Raw genomic sequence first — 19,757 nt, forward strand, 5'->3', positions numbered from 1 at the left:
CCCGCCCGGCCGCCCCAGGGTCACAGCCGTGGGTGCCCCCGGCCCCCTCCGCCGAGCCCACCGCGCTCCAACGCTGGGCGACATTTGGGGGTAGCACCGGGCTATTCTCACTTCGCAGCCCCGACTGAGCTTCCCTCCCCCCTTCTCTGAGCCAGATGGAGACGCATTTGGTTTCTCTTTTAACCATGTTACTTTTGCGAGGAGAATAAAAAGAGCAGGAACAGCTATTGGCCGCAGCAACATAAGAAAGCCCTGCTTTGCCAGAGGAAACCACATAAAAGCGTGCGTGTGTGTGTTTGGGGGGAGGGCGCAGCGAGGGATGATGCCTGGAGCTTCTTGCACTCGGAGCTGCGATTTGTGAGTGAAACATGATGAAATCACCCCCTGGACAAATCACACGAGCCTGTCAACCTCCCCAGGTGGGATTACTTGTAGCTAATAGCCCGAACTCCCAGAGCAAACACAGCTCTGCGCTCACTATAAAGAAAAGGCGACGGTGCCGCGCAGGCTTTTCAAGAATTCTCTAGGATGGCTAAGAAGGGCTGCGGCCACTCGCACCAGGTAGGGCAGGAGAGGAGCCTGTTTCCTTTTGGAGGAGGAGTAGCCCGTCTCTCTTGAATAAGTTCCTACAAAAAGGAGCGTTTCAGCTTCAGAAAGAGGTGTTTTATTCATGAAACCCCTTCTGGTTTGTGTTACTCTCCAACGGTGACGCTGTCAGCTGCTGCTCCGGTGATGGGAACGGCGGTGCTGGGGAGCTGGCATGTACAGCGGACCATCTCTGCCCCTGTAATCCCAATGCTCTTAGCTCGAGAGTCCTGCCTTTTGCACGGTTTGCTCACTTTGCCGTTTTACTTTTGCAGGTTATATCTTTATTTGCTTTTGCCTTTGGAGTAAATGTCTGCATGGGATTTACAACAAATCGATTCAGGAGATCTGAAGAATGGGATGAGGGCCCGGTCTCAGGTACAGTAACAGGCATAAATTGTACATCGCAATAGCCTTATGTTATATACCGCGGTTAGAAACCACTCCTTCTCCGAAACAGTAGTTTGCTTGTTCCTTTTCCCTCTAGGATATAGAGAAGAATAAATAACTCGCTGAGCCCGAGTCAGTTGACCTTTGGGACTCACCTATAGGTCTCCTATTTACTTAAACTTTTGCTCTGTGTGCATGTGACTATGGAAAATCTAGCTTATTTTAGGACTGAGCACTGTCAGTCTCACAGAGACCGGTCTCATCAGCTCCTACAAAGCATTTGCCATGCTTTGTGCTCCGCACAGTTTCCTTCTAGAGCTAAGAGAAACTCCCCGATGGGTTTAAGGGTACTGCTTTTATTTTGGTAACTGTTGAAGCGGTTTCTAGAAACTTGATTAATGCTTTCAAGAGGAGCTGGCGAGAAAAGCTTTGGGGATTTCTGTAGCTCCTGAGGTCATGCTGGTTTGTGAACAGTAGACGGCAGACATCTGACGGTGGAGAGGGCCGGAGAGAGGAGAGCAGGTGTTCGCCCAGATGTGCTGTCACCGAGTCGTCTGTTTTCCTTTCACCTCCTACTTTTTTTCTTTGGAGGAAAGCAAGAACATGCCACAGAAGGGACTGTTGTTTGTGTTCTGGGGCAGTATAGGGTTTTGTGAGCTCAGGCATAGACCAAGTGGAAAAATATATAAAATGGAAAACTGGTCTTTTTCTAATTAAAAAAAAAAAAAAGTAAGCTTGACTTGTGTCTCTGTTCCTTCCTTTGGCAGGAGAAAGGAAACCTGTGGTCATTGACTTAGAGCTGGTTAATATAACTGAAGTGAAAGGGTTTAATTTGCAATGCCTGTCTGTAATGCTAGCTTGTGAATTTTAATTATAAAATTGTTTACTGTGGCGAGAGTTTGCTGTGTTCCTGGTAATGTATTTGTGTCATTCTCTACCCTGTCTTTCACAGGAATTGATGTGTAATCACAGCCACAATCAGGGCTGCTGATCACTGAGCAGAGGCATTTTAGGTAATCAAAAAGATAGCGGCTATTGATTTTGTTCTTTATGTAACAGTAAAAAAATTTGCTTGAAAAACAAGTTTGTTTCTATTTTTGTCTTCTAGTGCGTTAACTGTAGAGCAGTTGCATAGTGTGTGTAACAGTGACGTGAAAGATTTACATTTCAGGTCTTCAACACCTGACTGCCAGTTGCTTTGCTTTTGCTGGTGAGCATCTAGGCTTTAGGGCAGGGCTGGTCAGTTGATTTTTACTGAAGTCCCAAAGGTCTGATATTGGGGACCCATTGCAGCCGACCAGTGCCAGCTCTGCTGAGCCAACCAGCACTGTTAACCCTGCCAGGGCTGGGATCAGTAGCTGCATACTGTTTCCAGTTGCAGGAGGTTTAGCTCAGCATTCCAGAAAAACAGGAAGAAATACAGGATCTCTTGCATGAGGGCAGGAGATGGGGTACTTTTCGCAGTCTATTGAGAATTTGCTTACAGGTGGGATTAGACCAGCACCTGGCATTGAAGTGGTCCTGCCCAGGGTGCAACAATGAGAGGCAGAAAAGTAATGGATGGGTTTGTCTCTTCTGTGTTTATGCAGCTTGGCTACTTTTGTTGCAGAAAAAAAAAAAGAGGATGTGATAGCAAAGAATAAAGTATTAGTCACATCTGTCTAAATAAGAATGTAAAAAGTTACACTGGAAATGTGCTTTACCTAACAAACTAAAAGCACGCTGATCAAACAACCTATTTGGGCTCTCCTAATTGAACGACTTCCAGTTATACTTCATCAGAAGTCCAGTGCAATGAAATAGCCAGAATAAAAGATTAGTATAAATTCTTTTTCAACTTCACTCTACCTTGGCTTATTTATTTCCAAGTTTCTTGGTGTCTGGAGTTAATTATTTTGGATTGACAAAACACTCTCTCTCCCAGCAATTACTGTATAGACCAATTTGTTATTTCTCCAAAGGTATGCCATGATTGTAAGCGAATTTCAGTTTTTATCTAGCATAGAACTCCTCTACAAGTCAAAACCATGGGGTTTTTTCCTAGTCCCTTATAAATGCATGTCAAAGAAGTACCATAATGCTTACCTCCCCCTTGTTCTCATTTTACAGTGTACAGATATATAAGCCTTTATATGTTTGAGCTATTTAATATTTGTATCCAACTTAAAATTTCTAAAAGACATTAGAGAACCAAGGCTCCCATTTTTTCATAACTTCGCCTTGAAGATATTTGCTTTATGAGCTTTCTAGACATCTTTGTAAGCACTTTTAGGGAAAAATGGCCTGGTAATCTGTTGAAGCATGTTCCTTGGTCATGGTAGGATGATAGCTTAAATTTTGGAAGGAGAAACACTATCTCTTCTCACTGGATTTTTAAGCATGTCATTAAAAATGGAGTAATATCTTTCTCATATTAATACAGTTAGGATGTATTTTTTTACTTTATGTGACTTTTCATTGAAATTTTACCCATTGCAATGGCGTTCTGCAAAAATGAAATGCAAGTTCATAATATGAATATTATCTAACAAAACTGGTGTTCCAGATGTTTTCTATAAGTATTTGGTTGATCCATATAGGCTCCGTATAGGATCCACAGGATCTAAAATGGTAAATTCTGGCCAGGTAGTCTCCTTCCTGTAATGACTGTGTAAGCTTGTCTATATTGTGTAGTCCTATGACTGAAATACTACTGGAAGTAAATGGATCTGATTTTTAAGAAAATACTATAGTCAGATAGAATCAGAGCAAGTAGTTTGATATGGCACTTTCCAAGGTAAATAGAACATATTTACAATGCAAATGTAATAACCTCCATGGACTGAATCAGGAAGGCACTGTTGCCCTATGTAACTTCTCTCTCAAACCTATGACATAAGAGACAATCTGTAGGTGGTTGTTTAGAGCTTAGTTGGCCAAACAGAGTACATGGAAAAGGATGTCAAAAACTTCATGTATTAAGTAAGTATGGGACAATCTTCATGTTGAGGTCCCTCTGCCAGCTGTGTGGTCTGATTGCAGGAGCCATGGAGAGATGCAGGAATTTTGAAAAGGATTTTTGAAACTGAAGTTTGTTCTGTACAGGGTTTTCTGTTAATTTGAAAATGCTCACTAGGGATGGAGATCTTGATGATATATTTTCAAACTATTCTGCATGCACCAGTACCCGTGCCATGGCATTGTGCACGACCTGAAAATCATGGTCTGGCTGCAAAGGCAAGGTCAAGTGTGATAAACAAAGGAACGATCTTAATGTATTCAGAGATCAGAGGAATTAAACCAAGACCGCTTTTGTGTTGCTATACGGAAAGTGTCCTACATTGACTGAGAAGGTGTGACTTGAATTTGCTAAGTAATTTGGGATGATTTGTCACATCAGTAATAAAGTGGTTGTCAAGAGATGTGAAAAAATAACAGACAAGGTAGATGGGCTGAACCTTTTTTATGTGAAATGGAAACCATGCCTCAGTCATAAAAGGTGGAGCTAGAAGGGACCTCGAACAGCTATGTAGACCTTCTCTATATCCCAAGACATGGTCAGTTATTACTGAAGTGCTCCTGACAGATCTTGGTCTAACCTGTTCTTCAAAATCTCCAAGATCAGAGATTGCACAGCCTCTGTGGGCAATTTTTCCACTGGTTTCCTGATAAATAAGCTGCTCTTTACAACAGCTAGACATTCCCTGAACTGCAGTTGACCCTGTCCCGTATGTAATCTGCAGTCAGATTTACACCTTCTCTTTCCTAAACCCATGTTGACATGTGTTTTTTGACCACCTGAAATTATCTCCCTCTCATCTCTTTAAAATGAAGAGGCCAATGCCAGTGTAAGGGATATATAGTGTATGCTAGTATATAATACTTTTGAGTCCATAATACCTTTACTTTGCAGCTTACTGGATCTGTGATTATATATTTCCTAGCTTTCACGAAGGAAAGTAGTAGAAGAGGTTAAATAACATGGAAATATTATTTAGTAACATTTTCAGAAGCATTTGGCAGAAAGCAGCTATCTTTAAGAATAAGAAACAAGGCTTTATATCTCTTAAAAATCTGAGTATTAGCAAGCTTTGAAACAATTCTCATGTGACTTAATTCTAACATAGCTTTGTGGCCTATTTTTGTAAGCAAAGGAAATACTTAGATGTGTGTTGCCAGCATAGATACATGATGTTTAGCTCCTTGGAACTCCAGATGGCCAAAATATTGATGGCTCATGAAGAGCATGCTTGCAGGGTATGTACCTATAGAGTGAAACTACACTGTATCGTGTTACTTGCTCTAAGCATTACTGACCTGATTGAAAAAACTCACAAAAGCAGAGACACACACAGTTGTCTACTACTATCTTTTCCAGCAGTCACATGAATATGTGCCTTGCCACTGCCATGATCCATGACTGCAACCATGGTAGGTTTAGGGTTTTTACCCATTATCTTGCTGGAGGTTGATTTGCTGCCAGGTTTGCCCTCTGAAGTGGTTTATGCTGGTGTCCAACCAGTGCCAGTGGCACTCCAAGGGAAGTGGTAGAGCGGTAGTGCTGGGGATGGGAGCTGGTGGGGACATCAGCTACTACAATGTCACCTCCAAACTTCATCTTCTTTTCCATCCATTCTGATGGTATTTGGATAATGCCATCTTGTTCGGGAACAGATTTCCCCTCAGTTTATGGGGAGACTAAGCTTTCAGCTATGTAAAAGAGTAGGGGAAAAATACATAAGAAAAGATCAGAGCAACTGTTTCCCAAAAGTGCCATTGCATCGGTGCTCTTAAAATCATACTGCTAATCATGGTAAGGTTTGCCAAAACAAAACCGTGGTCTAAAAGAAAACAAACCCCAAGAAAATTTCAAAGGCTTAATTTTAATAGGTTAATAGGTCTCTCAAGGAACAAAAAGGCATTGTGAAATTTTCCTTGGAATGCCTCTGTTTTTAAAGAATAACATTCATTCATTATTTTATTTCATAAAATACGATTAACCCTAGAGAGTAGCACACAATTTTCCTGGTTCATATAAGCTACTATATAGGATTCTCTTACAGAAAAAAATGTATAAAATGTATAAAATACATAATGTGTATAAAATACTAAGTTTTGAGAAAGGAGCAGAGAAGTACATATCAGCTTTGACAGTAAGGGCCCTTACTAATAAATAGATTATTGAAGTCTAATACATTATGCATGGTTTTCAGACTGGCAGTCCTCTATTTAGTTATACATGTCAAATATGATCATCAAATATGATTTCTAATGATTTCTTACATACTTCTGTATTTTGTTAAGTTTTTACAATTTAATGCTCTGCAGAAGCCCACCAAAAAGCCTTTCTTTACTTCTCCATTAATTTATAGAGCATCTTACAGTTTTCTTTCACACTTGACATTGATTTGGCACCTTTCAGTATCGCAAACCAAGTCCTGCTGACTGCATGTAGATTAATTGCAGTCCTTTCCTATGCAAACTGCCCAGCGAGCCATGAAAATGTCACTTGGTTTCTGAAAACAAAGGCCTGCTTCTGAGGAATAGCTGCAGCTCCTGGAATGGGGCCTTGGACACTTCAATACATTTCTGCTAATGATCTCTTGATTGTTACAGAGGTAAAGCCAGGGCTGTTTCTTATCACAGCACGCTGCTTCCTTTTTTTTTTTCACTTTTTTTCCCCCTCCCCCAAAAGAGCAATCTTTTTTGAATTATGTTCCTTTTTGGGGGTGGGGGTGTTTTGTTTTGTTTCTTCAAGCAACCCTTTTCCTCTCCCTGCTCCCTTCTGCTCCTGAGAGGAGACAGCTGAGGTTTTGCTCATCAGGGCTGAGCCGCCCATCCCAACGCTGCCAGTCTGACAGATTTTGCCTTGTTTCTTGTTCCACACAGTCCTGTCAGATTCCCCCTGGATCAGTACCTCTGGCTCCTGCAAAAACAGATGCTTTGAACTTCAAGAGGCAGAGCCTCCTGGCTGCCGCTGTGACAACCTGTGCAAGAGCTACAACAGCTGCTGCTTCGACTTTGATGAGCTGTGCTTAAAGACAGGTACGATGGGTCTCCTGTCCCACACTGCCAGGTGCTCCTGATACCTGGTTTCTGCCAGTGGTTAGGACCTGCCTGATAAACCAGTGCTCCTTGCAATAACCTGCATCTCCTCCTCACCGGACCTTGCCTTGCTGGGCAGGCTTGGCTCAGCTCAGAACACAGCCCATGTTTCCTTGAAAGGAGCAGTAGGGATCCGCACCTATTGCTCCTCACTGCAGGGCTTCAGCCATGGTTTCCAGGGCAGAAAAAGCAGGGTACTATTCATAGTACATGAAAAGTAGATTTTCTGATACCCAATTAAAAGCAATAATCAGTGTTCAGGCACCAGTTTGACCTCCAGGTTACAAGGAAAAGAGCCATGGTAAAGGCTGGAGGTTGGTCGTGCCGTGTCAGCCATCCTTTTTTTCTCCCAAGTGATAACTTAATATTGGAGCAATTCATCTTGCTTGTGGGCTGTGAATTGTGGTTACTTGTGAAAGTGCCTTGGAAGCTGGGAGTGTTGAAGTGGGGTGGGTCCTGTCAGAAAGAGCTGCAGGTGACAGGCTGGGCTTGTTACCCTTGCCTCAGACTCTGATTTCCAGGTGTCAGGATGCATATAACACACTGGTAAAAACATTTGACTTCAATTCATTGGACCCTGGAGGATGGAAATACAGCACTGGATTCATTTTCTTTTATGTTTTGTTTTGGTTTTGGAATTGGTTTTTTTTTTGAGTCATAGGCAAGGAAAACTTCAGAGGGCCATGAGTTATGTTTTACTTCTTAGTATAATGCGTTTAAATTATTAGTTGTACCCATCTCCTTGAGTGTTTGCACAGTGGTCAGAGTTTACACAGGTGCCTTCTACTTTTGCCATTAACATTTTCTTGCTTTATCAAAGAATTACACTTATTAAGCAGCCAGAAGAGAAGTCTAATGATTAAAAATATAATTGCCCATGGATATGCTATGCCTGAAAGTCCTGACTCCCTCAGTTCTGTTTATAATGATATCATTTTAATAGCTTGGTACCAAAAAATGGTGAGCTAATCTGGTATGAAAAACTACTTTGGTTTCAGGCCAAAAAACTTCTGAATTTTAGGCTGACGCTGCTTAGCCCCTGGTGTAAATGACTGCAGAATGAGAGGCTCTTTTTGACGACTTTCAGCATGGTACAAGATGTTTGCTACCAAAGGGCAGATTTTCAGTTCCTCAGCCTTCTGTCCGCTGCACATCATGTCCACATATATGTATGGATAACTGCATAGCCCTTGGGACTGTTGTGTGAATTGTCCTATAGGCATTTATGAAGGCGATTATCACATGTACAATCTGTAAATATTAGATTTACAAAAAAGCCCAAAATGAAGGAGAAAAGGGGGTAAAAGACATTGCTCTGATGTGGTGTGTTTTGTACTGGGTGCATGTTGTCTAAAGTGATTTTTCAAGTTTCCTGTTGGTTGGGCCAGGACGCGGAAAACCAATGTGCTTACATCCTTATTCCAAAGCGTAGCAATGTACTGTCCTTTAGAGAGCACCCTAATTTACGCAGACCCTTAGATCCCAGCTTCATTCAGAAGATTAGAAGAGCTGGAGTGTTTTACAGCAACCGTGCCATGCTTTCCCTTGAAGAAACAGCTCTTGTTGTCATAACTTTGCAGTTGGTGCTGAATCTCACCCGGTGGGTGAGGAACAGATGGGAGTAAAGCATCAATTTGCATTCACATAGTTTCTTTTCAGCTTGCTTTTATTTCCTATGGATTGAACTAGGTAGTTGGGAGAAAAAGAATGGATTACCTAAGAAACACCAGAATTCTTAGTTTGTGCTTCAGGCCCCACTATTTATCTGTCAAGATCTTTTCTTGTCTTCTCCTTTCCACACTTCTGGCATTCAGGTTGTACAAAGCCTGGAGTACAACACCTGAGGGTAGCAGAAGCACTTGTGTGTGGGTGGAGGAGCCCTCCTGCACTTGCAGGACACAAGGGTCCTTTTTGTTTCTGGTTGACATGCCTATTTCAGAGGTCTTGAAATCACTAAAATGGGGCCATAAACTTTACATCCAACTTTAACGACTAGACTGTTGTCATTATGGCTTGAGTGAGTACTTTTTGTTTCGATTACAATCTCTCATTCTCGCTTACCTTGTGAATATTTTAGCTCGGGGCTGGGAATGTACCAAAGATCGCTGTGGAGAAACCAGGAATGATGACAATGCTTGTCACTGCTCTGAAGACTGCTTAAGTAGAGGAGATTGTTGTACTAATTACCAAGTCGTTTGCAAAGGTACGTCTTTGGTCTTTTTGCCTCTTATCTTTCCAAACCCGATAGAAGGCAGCCCTGTGGGTAAAGAGCTTTCTTCTAAAGGAGGAACCCTCTCCTTGTTTCGTTCTGATTTTTTGGAGAAGGTGGGAAGAATGGGGAATTGTATTTGTAATTTTCTGGGCACTAGCAGAGGTGAATACTTCTAATTTCTTGATAGTAGAAGGACATTGTCTTTGCCTGAAGACATACCGATAGAAAGAGAAGAGGCGTAGGTGGATGAAGAAGAGTTTAAAGCAAAACACAGAAGTGTTCAGATGCATTTGTCTGCATCACGGGGAAAGCAGGGATACCTGGTGATCTCAGAAGGAATGGAGCATTCCTAGATATGTTATCTCTGTCTCAAAGACCTCTCCCTACCCCCTCCACAAAAGCTCCTGCTCAAGCTACTTGGCCTAACATCTGTAGGCTTTGTTTCTTGTGGGAGACCAGTTTCAAGGATACAAGGGCTGTAATGTGCAGATGAGAGGCATGGGCTTCAGGTGACCATGCTACCTTTGAGACACACCATGTCTGCAGTACAGCCTGTGCTGGTCGGTCGGTGGATGGGCTATGAAGGCTTAATTTTCATCCTCTGCCTCAATCTTTTGGAGCTCGTCCTGCTTTGTGTAATGTCTCCCATTTGGAGCAGGTCTTCTGATCCTTGGTAATGAGATCTACAGGTTCTCACTTTTGCATTTCAGCTTAGGTTCTTAGGTTTTTCATTCATTAACTTTACTGGTGGAAAGTTTGAAATTTTGTCTTCCACACTATTTTGGTAAACTGCATATGTTCAGAAAATTATAATAGTCCAGATCCATACACTGAAAATGGGCTTTTCTGCTTTAATTGAGTTTTGCTGTTGGAAATCCAAATGGAATACATATCTTCCAGCAAGTCCCCATAGATTACGTTCTTCCCCTTCCTAAAGAAACCCAAGGCTGAGACCACTTAAATACTGGTATAGTTTTCAGTTCCTGTCTTTTTTGTGAGCTCCTTACAAGGGTCGAGACAGAGGAATTTACATGTCTCCAGCTTTAATGTACATAATCTTTGTTTAATTGGCTAATAACAAATGATCTCCTGGCACTCTGACAGGAGTAAGCCTTATGTGAGAACAGTGTTTCCTCTTTATTCATGCCTTTGCCTATCTGAGGATAGTGTGTTGTTTTGTTTTGTCTTGTTTTTTTTTTCTTGGAAATTGTCCCTCCACCGCCTGTCATGGTCAGTTGGAATTGATGCAGGACACATTTCCTGCAGATCTTTTCTATGGTGCTTTTTGTTTTGTTCTTTTAATTGAACTGCAGTTCCTTTAATAGTGCCAGGTTCAGGAAGCGAGCCTCATTAGCTAATAATTTGTTTTTCAATTGACCTGTGAAAGTGCAAGTCATGAGCCACTCTATAGTCAGCATTCAGCAGTGAAAAACTTAAGAAAACAGTTGATTACATAAAGTAATTTTAACTAATTTAGCTCTGAAAGAGTATTAATGCTTTTTTTTTTTGCTGTGTCTGAGTCTCACCTGATCCATGAGCTGATCAGCTCTCTAAACCAGCTGGAAGCTATTTAGAGTTGTTTTTCTTCCCCAGATGAATTTTGTTTTGTGTCTTTAGCCAGCTGAACCAGCTTATGGAGACATCAGAGCTGGTGGGAAGGAGGGTGGAATTCACAGCCAGAAGCAGCACTACCTGTTTTTTACAGATTGAAAATAAAAAAATTAAAATAGATGACCACTGTTCCTAAAGTGTTACCACGTCTCCTGCAGTCGAAAGGACACTTTTAACTCCAGTTTTAAGAGCTGCTTCTGGGAGTGCTAGTTTGGATATTCTTGTTGAATAAAATATAACCAGATCATTTGTGAATGATCTTCAGCTTGTGAAAAGACCTGTTCATTATTGATGGGAAGTATGACAAGACAGCCCATTAACTAGAGCTAGACTTTATTTTTTTGACATTTTGTGTGAAACCCGTAGCTGTGTCCACATGTTTTTTCTTTTTTTTTTTTTTTTTTAAACTTCGATGTGACTTTTCTGGTAGGAGAAACCCACTGGGTGGATGATGACTGTGAAGAGATAAAGGCTCCTGAATGCCCAGCAGGGTAAGTGTTTTCCATGCAACTGCAAAGCCAAATGCAGCAAGGCCAATGGCCCCTGGCTCTGCCCTGAACTTCCGAACATTGCGTTTCTGCACTGGTCCTGTCATGCAGGCTTGAATGGCTGTGGGTTGTGCGCTTTCCTGTGCTTCACCATTTGTACAGTTAGGCTGATAATATTGTAACGCATTTGCCTTTGAGCTGCTGGATGAGTAGTGGTGTATGATATGTGGGCTTGAACTCTTGTCTTTGATCACCTGCTGATGGGTTTGCCTGCTTCACTTACCTGCATAGGGAAGGTAACCAAAATCCCTTGAAGTCAATGGAAAGGTTTAGGTTTTTCTGATTTCAATAAAATTCAGATTGAGCCACATGTGAACACAGTTCAGGCTGTTTTTTTCAATTGAGTTTTGTACTTTTAGTTTTATGTTCCTAAATGAAAGGATTTCCAAATTGCAATGAGATACAGGCTTGACTGAGTGAGGTGTTTGAGCACAGGAACAACATTGAGAAACTAACCGCTTTTGAAACCAGCTGGCTCACTATTATGCTTAAAGCTAAGCACCTGCTCAGGTGCTGCATTGGGTTGCAGCTCAGTCTGTGCTATTAGGAGGAGATAGTTGGAGGAGATGGGAGCCTCTGCTTCTCCTGGTGACAGTGATGGCTGCTTACCCCCACAGCAGGCGACTAACATTAAAAGCCCAGGTGTGTCTGTCCAGGACACATCTCTGTGTGCTTAGGGTTAACTCCCAGTAGCAGTAGTAAATAAAAATGTGATAAAGTAACGTGAAATACTGTCATCTTTAGTATGTGAGAATGAGCTCTGCTTTACAGACCTCACTCAAAATGCCACATGGACTTTTGTTTGTGAAGAGAGAAGACCAGCTGTCATGAGACATGTGGTTTTTAACTACAGATTATATGCTAGGGTGGGTACTCATGCATACTATTTTTTTTTTTCCTTATCTATCTCTCTCTATAAGCACTTGCCTTTTTGGGCTATATGCTTTTAGCTGCCCAGGGAAGATGTCTTTCATGCTGGAGCTCAGCCCTTTCACTGACTGTGAGTGAACACCGGGTGTTACTAAGCATGAAGATTGTCAGTTTGTGCTGATCTGTTAAGCAAGCAAAAAAATTATAGATGTATCGTGTGTGCCGCAACTGTACTTTAGATTCTCTGGAGTCTCAGTGAGCAAGTGGAAATAAAAAAAATAAATTAATTTTGAAATGCTACCTTACACTCCTGCTGATTTTGCTTTTAGCTTTGTTCGTCCTCCTTTGATCATCTTCTCTGTTGATGGTTTCCGTGCATCATATATGAAGAAAGGGAACAAGGTCATGCCCAATATTGAAAAACTGAGTGAGTACATCTGTTTTCTTACAATAAATAAAAGACAATCTCTTGCAGCCCAGTTGTCTTCATTCTTCATTGAGCAACAGAAGTCATTGTGGAGCTGGTGGGTAGAAGGGCTGTGCCAAACGCAGGGCTCCTCTGACTGAAAGGTCTAACAAAGATTTAAGTCATCTTTTCCATGAAAGCAAAATGGCACAAGTCTCCTTTGGTTTAGATGGTATCAGCTGGTGACTTGAAAGTGCCCTGGCTAAAGCAGCACACAGCAATCAAGAGAGTGGGGAGACAGCTGCTGATTTGGGGAACACTGCTCAGAATCAATGACCTTCATATGGTTTTGTGAGCAAAGAAATGCATCTTCAGTACATGATATGTATCATGTACTGTCATAGGCTAGTTGGGAGGTGCCCATAAAATTTTCCATGTGATTCCGAAATGTTGAAGGTACGGTTAAGTTGGTGCCGGAGCTCTGGTGAATGTGTGATAACTGGCTGGGGACATGCCCCAGCGATGAGCAGCCCTGCACTTGCCCCCGGGGTAGAGGTGATCCACCTGTGTTTGTGCAGTACTGGATGCAATGCATATTTGAGCTTCTCAGTACAGTGTAGTAGTTTGTGTGTGTGCCTGTGTGCCTATAGCCTTTAAAAGTGGTGTTTTGTTTTTTTTCCCCTATGTGTGTGCTGGCCCTCATATTTCTGTAGCCATCTGTGGTTGGACTCGATCTTAAAGGTCTTTTCCAACCTAAATGATTATATGATTCTATGTTCTGGGGTGCTGTGGCCAAAGCCCATTGTGAAACTGCAGCTTTACTATATTTGTCACTTAAAATTAGCCTGTGTTTTCTCATGTTGTTTTACTTAACAAGATACTTCCAACGACTCTGGAAGTGGAAGGAGGCTAGCTCAGAAAGGAAAACAGTCTATGGAAATGTAGCTGGTTCTGTAGTCCTCTGGCTGAGTTCTTTCAGTTAATTATTGTGAAGTACAAAGTGTGTGCGGGTGGATTTACTACTGTCCCGTGGGAAGATCTGCCAATGTAAAGCAGCAGAATGTTCATTTCAATTGGTTAAAATGTAACCAGTTTCTGCAGCATTTTGAGTCACAGCAAATTACTTCCTCTGTTTTTGTTTTCCATATCTGAGATTCTCTTCCTAATGTTTGCATTCGCTATTGATTTTTTCAGGATCTTGTGGAACACATTCTCCTTACATGAGACCTGTCTACCCTACAAAAACCTTCCCCAACTTGTACACCCTTGCTACTGTAAGTCCCTGAGAAGGATTTTTTGATGATAAAATGTTGCACTGCAGTAGACATGCAGGTTATGGGAAGCAAGATTTTTTTTTTAATAAAACTGCTTTACTGTCCATCCTTTTTGGTCTTCAGTTCTTCAGTTATGTTAAATATTTTCTTCCGTATTTTGAAGTTCTGAGATATACTTTATTTCACCATTATACACTGTGTTACAGGTTTCCTGTGCTTTCTTAGGTGTGCTTTTGCAGTTATTTGTACTGCTGCATAATTACGGGGCAAAGTTTTTCTAGGGGCAGAAAAAAACACCTGTGAAATCCTACCCAGAATACAACCAGCAGTTGTTCCTTCATTGGAGTAGCTGAAGTCAGTGGGGCTGACTTAGCAGCTGTCTTACAATTTACAGCTGTGTTGGCCCAGCGGTAAAATGAACTGTCGCTTCTGCACTCCGGTGGCACGGCTGGCAGCCGGGCTGTCCTCACCCTGGCGTGCAAACGCTCCTGTCTGACAGTGACAGTGCTTCCAAAGTTGGGCTAAGGCACTCCCTACCTGCATCTACATTTTTGCCCCTTTTTTCCTGCAGCCTCTGTACAAATGTTAAATGGGAAGAGAAAGAAGGGGATGGAGAAACGAATAGCTGGGGATAGAAGAGGGCCAAGAGAAAGCGGAAGCACAGAAGCTTCTTAAATTGCCTTTACTGCTGGACAAATTGTGATATAAAGCCATGGCTTTGGGTGACTTGCCTCATTTTTTTTTCTTGGAAATATCTCACAGAGGCTCTGGTGAAGATAAAAATTATAAAATGGAAATGCTAAGTGTTACTCTTGCAACCAGAGAATGAATTACTGTTTCCAGAAAGGGAATTAATGAAGAGGAACTGAAAGTTCAAATCAATCTTATTTTCATAAATTTTCTTACTTTAGATGGCCTCAAACTAACTTTTAACCAGTGTGAAAATACTTTGAAGTATCGAGTGACAGAAACTTTTATGCTTTTTAGGACAATTTAGTCATCTCCTACTGCTTTCATTACTACAGCCAGTTTTGAATGTGCTTATCTTAAAGTTAAAATCTTTTCTTGTGCAGTTACAAAGATGCCTGTTTTAAATAATTTAGTTGTATTTGCAGATAGCTATGAAGAACTGGATTTGTGTGCATTAGGGTTTTACTAATTAATCTACTTCTGCACAAAGGGACTCTATCCTGAATCACATGGAATCGTTGGCAATTCAATGTATGACCCAGTGTTTGATGCCAGCTTCAGTCTTCGAGGGCGAGAGAAATTCAATCACAGATGGTGGGGAGGTCAACCAGTAAGTTTCAGATTCCCTTCTTCTTTCCTCCTCCCTCTCCTCCCCTCCCCCTGTGCTGTGGAACATAGCCAATAATAATAATCTAAAAAATACATCTGTGAACAATTTGTACCTAATCTCCACCCCCACCCCACCCCCCATCTGGCCCTGTGTCTATCAATTTAATGTAATGTTTTGAGTTGGCTTTTGCTTTTCAGAATAATAAAGCCATTGATTATGGAAAGGTGCTTGCATTGATAAATATAAATTAGATGTGGCTAGGAAAAAAGCCCCTCACTTTAAGCAGCAGTTTAACACTGTATTTTCATCACCACAGCATAATGTTCCCTTTTCATTATGGGTTTCTCAGGTTTTCGACCTAGTAATGGCAGTTTTAGTATTAATGTTCTGTCAGCGTAGCACGGCAGAACTTCACAATTGTTATTTGTTAAGTCTACAAGTGATCGCTGTTACCTGACTTGCTGCAGAGGCTGTAGAAGTTTGTGAACTAATTTCTGCCTTAGGCACAGAAGCAGTGACTGAACTAGGTCCTCTCTCTTAGATTAGTGTTGGACTTGGTGCTTTCTCTAGCTCTGAATCCTTATTCTGGGCAAGGAAATGGCCTCCTTCAAAGTATTCTGTGTTACTACAGCTAAGAAGGTCCCCTTGCTTCTGCTGCACTGTCCCCTATTAGTGAATGCTGTGATGGCTTGCTTTGCCAACAAAAGTGGGTTTAAATTAAACTAGTAAATTTTACGAGCAAGCAGCCAAGGTCCATGCACATTTCACTACACTGATTGCTTAGGGAACTATAGTTTAAAAGCTCCCTGACCAGTTAACCCCACAGGAGAGTGAGGCGACAGAGGTGGGGAAATCAGAAGGGGTTTGGGAGCATCATAATCTGTCATTGCTGTTTGCTAAAGTGATCAGTGTCATCCCCCAAATCTCTTGAGACAGAAATATCGCAGGAGACTAAAGGAAGTTACTCAGGTGGTTTTAGGCTTATCAAGAGTGTGTGTTATTTGTCTGCATACAGTTTTGGTCTGCAACAAATGTGAGACAAGATGATTTAGAGCTGCAGGCAGATGTGTGACAGGCAGATGTGTCTGGCTGTAGCTGAGCCAGAATGAGGTATTTGTGCTCTTGTAAAATTTGTCAGCATAAGAGTGAGCGTAGTCACTCCCTTGCCCAGCTATGACCTGGGTTAGCTTTTAGCATGGGTTGTGTGGAGAAGAGTGGGTGAGGAATGTGCCTACCTATTATCCTCCTAGATGTGAGTAAAGAAGCAGGATCAAAACTAGGGGCAGTGAAAGGGCAGCAGTGGGTAACCTCTTCCTCCATCTCAGCTACCAAACAGTGCCTGCTGCAGTCAGGCGTTGAGCTCATAGGCAATATTGTGGCTCAACTGCTGTGTGACAACTTGTTAAGCAGCTGTAATTTAATTGTGCATCTTATCTTAATCACAATTAGGTAGAAGTTAGTGGGGAACTAACTGTTGAGAACTGTACAAATGTCTCTATTTTTAAACTATGATATTTTTAAAGTACAATATAAGTCTATAAATACTTCATCACCTGCTGTGTTGAGTGGGGAATATTGGTAATTCCCACACCTATCTATTAGAAACACGTATGCTGCTCCAGAGAATAAAAGTTTTTCTGGATTGTAAACAAGGGTCATGACAAATGACAGCTGAGAAGTGTTCAAGAAAGTTACACAATAATGCATGACCATACGCTGGATGAAATCCTCAGAGGACAGGGGGGAGTGTTGCATACACAAGTAAGGATGATAAAATAAACGAGCTGATCTGAAGAAGTGTTAAAGAGGAGAAACACACAAATAATAAACTGGAAACATCTTTGGAAAATTGGAAGAAAATGCATAGAGGAAGGGCTATAATTCAATCCCTGCACACTGAGGTAAACGTGTAAGTTTGGCAAACCTGATAGAGTGGCCATAGCGGTTGGGTAAGGTGGTGGTAGATCTCTTGCAGAAATGTGATATAAATGATACTCTCTCTGCACATGGAGGAATTGCACATTTCATAAAAGTATTGCAGATTTTTATAAGAGAAAAATTTATCTCTTATCTATATATGGATTAGATACAGTCAGTTTCTAACTCCTTTTTATAATTTTCTCTAAATATCACACTGACATAGACTGCCAAAAATAGCTGAGTATTGAAAGACAAGACAGTAAAATTAAGGGGGGAGGAAGGGAAATCTGGTCTGCATATCACAGAAATCTTGTCTGTGATATCACATATTCATCTGGTTCTTTTTAGGTCTTGGGTCTGAAACTGGGGTACTCAAACAACTGCAGTGTGGTACTTGGTTTGTACAGAATTGAGAATTATTTTTCTGCCCAGGAAGGCAGGAAAAGTGTCTGGGACCCCCAGCCTTGTATTATGGCTAAAACTGCCTGGAAGAGTATGTCATTCAGTGTTGGTAATTTCTGAAATACTTTCTTGCTCCTGGAAACTGGCCTATTGTATATGGCTTTGGTAAATGTGGGGGTTTTGGTGTCTTTTATTTTCTTTCTTTTTTTTAATTACTTGTTCTAATAATCAGCATCTTGCTGTGAAACAGCCAGATTACCATGGACATCAGTGGGATTTGGCAGATGAGTAGTTGAGTGTTTCTACACCAGGAATTAAGAGAAATTTTAAGAGCATTAGGAAAAGGAGAAGGGGAGAAGGTAGCTTGGAAGTGTTTTGAGGTGCTATAATTGGTTATAAGACTTCTCAAAATCCAGTCTTCTGATTTAGTATACAAGCTTGATTTATTATATAAGCTTAAAACCACCTTGTTTTCAAAACAAAAGTGTTTGACAGGAAACAGCCGCAAACCCACTCCTTGTATTGCTACAGCATCTCACAGAAATGGTGAGCATCAGGGCCCATGCTCCCAAGGGGAAACTAACTTTACTGCTCATTTTTCATGACACTGAGACTCTGTTTTCATCCCAGGTAACTTTAAGCACTAAATTAGGCCCCAGCTGCCTTTGGCTTCTTTCAAGCAGTAGTTTTCCATGTCTTGATTTGATATAGTGAGCTTAAGCTTACACTACAGACAATACATTGTTTTTTTTGTAGTGATCTTTCATGATCCTTAGAAATAATCCATTGGCATCCCCAAGGTCAGAAGATGGTAAGTATAAAAGTGCTGGTCTGTGGTTAATGGGGACAGAGAGGCTCCTTCAGAAGGTAACCCAGCTTGGATCTTAGTTTGGCTCCAAAGATACCTCTCTCTTCAGAAATAACTTAATTATAAAAGTATTAAAGCTTCTTTAGGGCACCTTGTATGAAACTTTACTTTCACTATTAACCTTTTAAAGAGAATACAACCCTCAAAAAAGGACCAGCTTGAGATACTGAGATAATCTGTAACAAGGACCATGATGTTCATTGATAGGTGACAGCATGTCGTGAAACTGTCTTTACAGTCTGCAAGGTATGCCTGTGGACACTAGACGTCATCACTACACATCTTAACTGAATATTCCTGATTTTATCTAAATTTCACATTCTGTATCAATCTTTGGGATGAAACCATTTTGCTCTCCTGTTTATTGGAATTTTTAAAAATTTTGACTGTCTAACAATTACAGAAAAAACTTCTTATTTTAATTTTCTTGCCTAGTCAGCCTGAGCGTTGGCAGGATATTACGTCTGAGGAGCCTAGGCTCTGCAGAAAGCTGTCATCTGCCTTTTTGTCCTGAACACATTTCACAATCACTTCGTTGATTGGTGGGGAAAACGGAAGGAGGCATGTTTATAATCGTCTTTTATAAATATTTCTTTTTGTCTAGCTTGAGTGATGAACAAACGACAGGGCTCTTTGAGTCTGTCCAATTATTTACTAGGCTTCTTGTACCAGAATCTTCTGTCTGAGCAAGAAGGCAATGCTTAAGTTATCAAGGCTGTGACATCATTTGTGCCCTGTTAAAAAGTAAGGAGTGTGGAAGGCACTACTCCACATCTTACCTTGTTGGCAGGAAAAATTGCAAATGGTGCAGGAGTGTAATATTTGGCACCAGCCCAGTATTAATTCTGCATGCTTGCACTTGTACATGCTTCTTTACCTGCTGTGATTTCCGCTTTCCCACCTTTGCCTGGATTTGGAGGAGATTTCCCATTCATGCATTACCAGCTGTCCGCTGCAGTGGGTATATGTGCTTCCTCTGCTGGCGAGCGGGAGCATGTTTGCGCAACTTGACCCAAGGGCTGGACTTCAGAACCGTCCCTCCCATCAGCCCTGACCTGAGATGTGCTGCTGACGGTCCTTTCATAGTACAACAAATATGGGGCAGCCTTTGCAAAGTTATGGGCTCTTATTTATTCACAAAGATTAAAAGTAGGAAGATGCCCCACTTTCTGTGGAGATCTTCAGACAATTGACAGCTATCTTGAGTAACTCTGTTATGTAGTATCTGTGTGCAAATGTGTATAGCAGTCAGAAGAAGGGAGAACTTGGGACTTCCATGTTCCGTAT

The 19,757-nt window shown here is 41.4% G+C and overlaps 1 protein-coding gene across 2 annotated transcripts in view; it reads left to right on the top strand.

Moving 5' to 3' along the window:
- The first annotated feature begins 366 nt into the window (after positions 1-366).
- The window catches only part of ENPP2 (ectonucleotide pyrophosphatase/phosphodiesterase 2), a 57,536-nt gene continuing 38,145 nt past the window's right edge, over positions 367-19,757 (top strand). For both annotated transcript variants that reach the window (XM_009697413.1, XM_009697414.1), the window contains exons 1-8: positions 367-561; positions 861-963; positions 6,844-6,999; positions 9,137-9,262; positions 11,313-11,373; positions 12,630-12,727; positions 13,901-13,980; positions 15,161-15,280. In XM_009697413.1, the coding sequence (XP_009695715.1) occupies positions 529-561; positions 861-963; positions 6,844-6,999; positions 9,137-9,262; positions 11,313-11,373; positions 12,630-12,727; positions 13,901-13,980; positions 15,161-15,280 (777 nt within the window). In that variant the 5' untranslated portion in view covers positions 367-528. The remainder of the gene's footprint in view (positions 562-860; positions 964-6,843; positions 7,000-9,136; positions 9,263-11,312; positions 11,374-12,629; positions 12,728-13,900; positions 13,981-15,160; positions 15,281-19,757) is intronic.

This window comes from Cariama cristata, unplaced genomic scaffold (genome assembly GCF_000690535.1).
Source record: "Cariama cristata isolate BGI_N322 unplaced genomic scaffold, ASM69053v1 scaffold15923, whole genome shotgun sequence".
Lineage (NCBI taxonomy): Eukaryota > Metazoa > Chordata > Aves > Cariamiformes > Cariamidae > Cariama > Cariama cristata.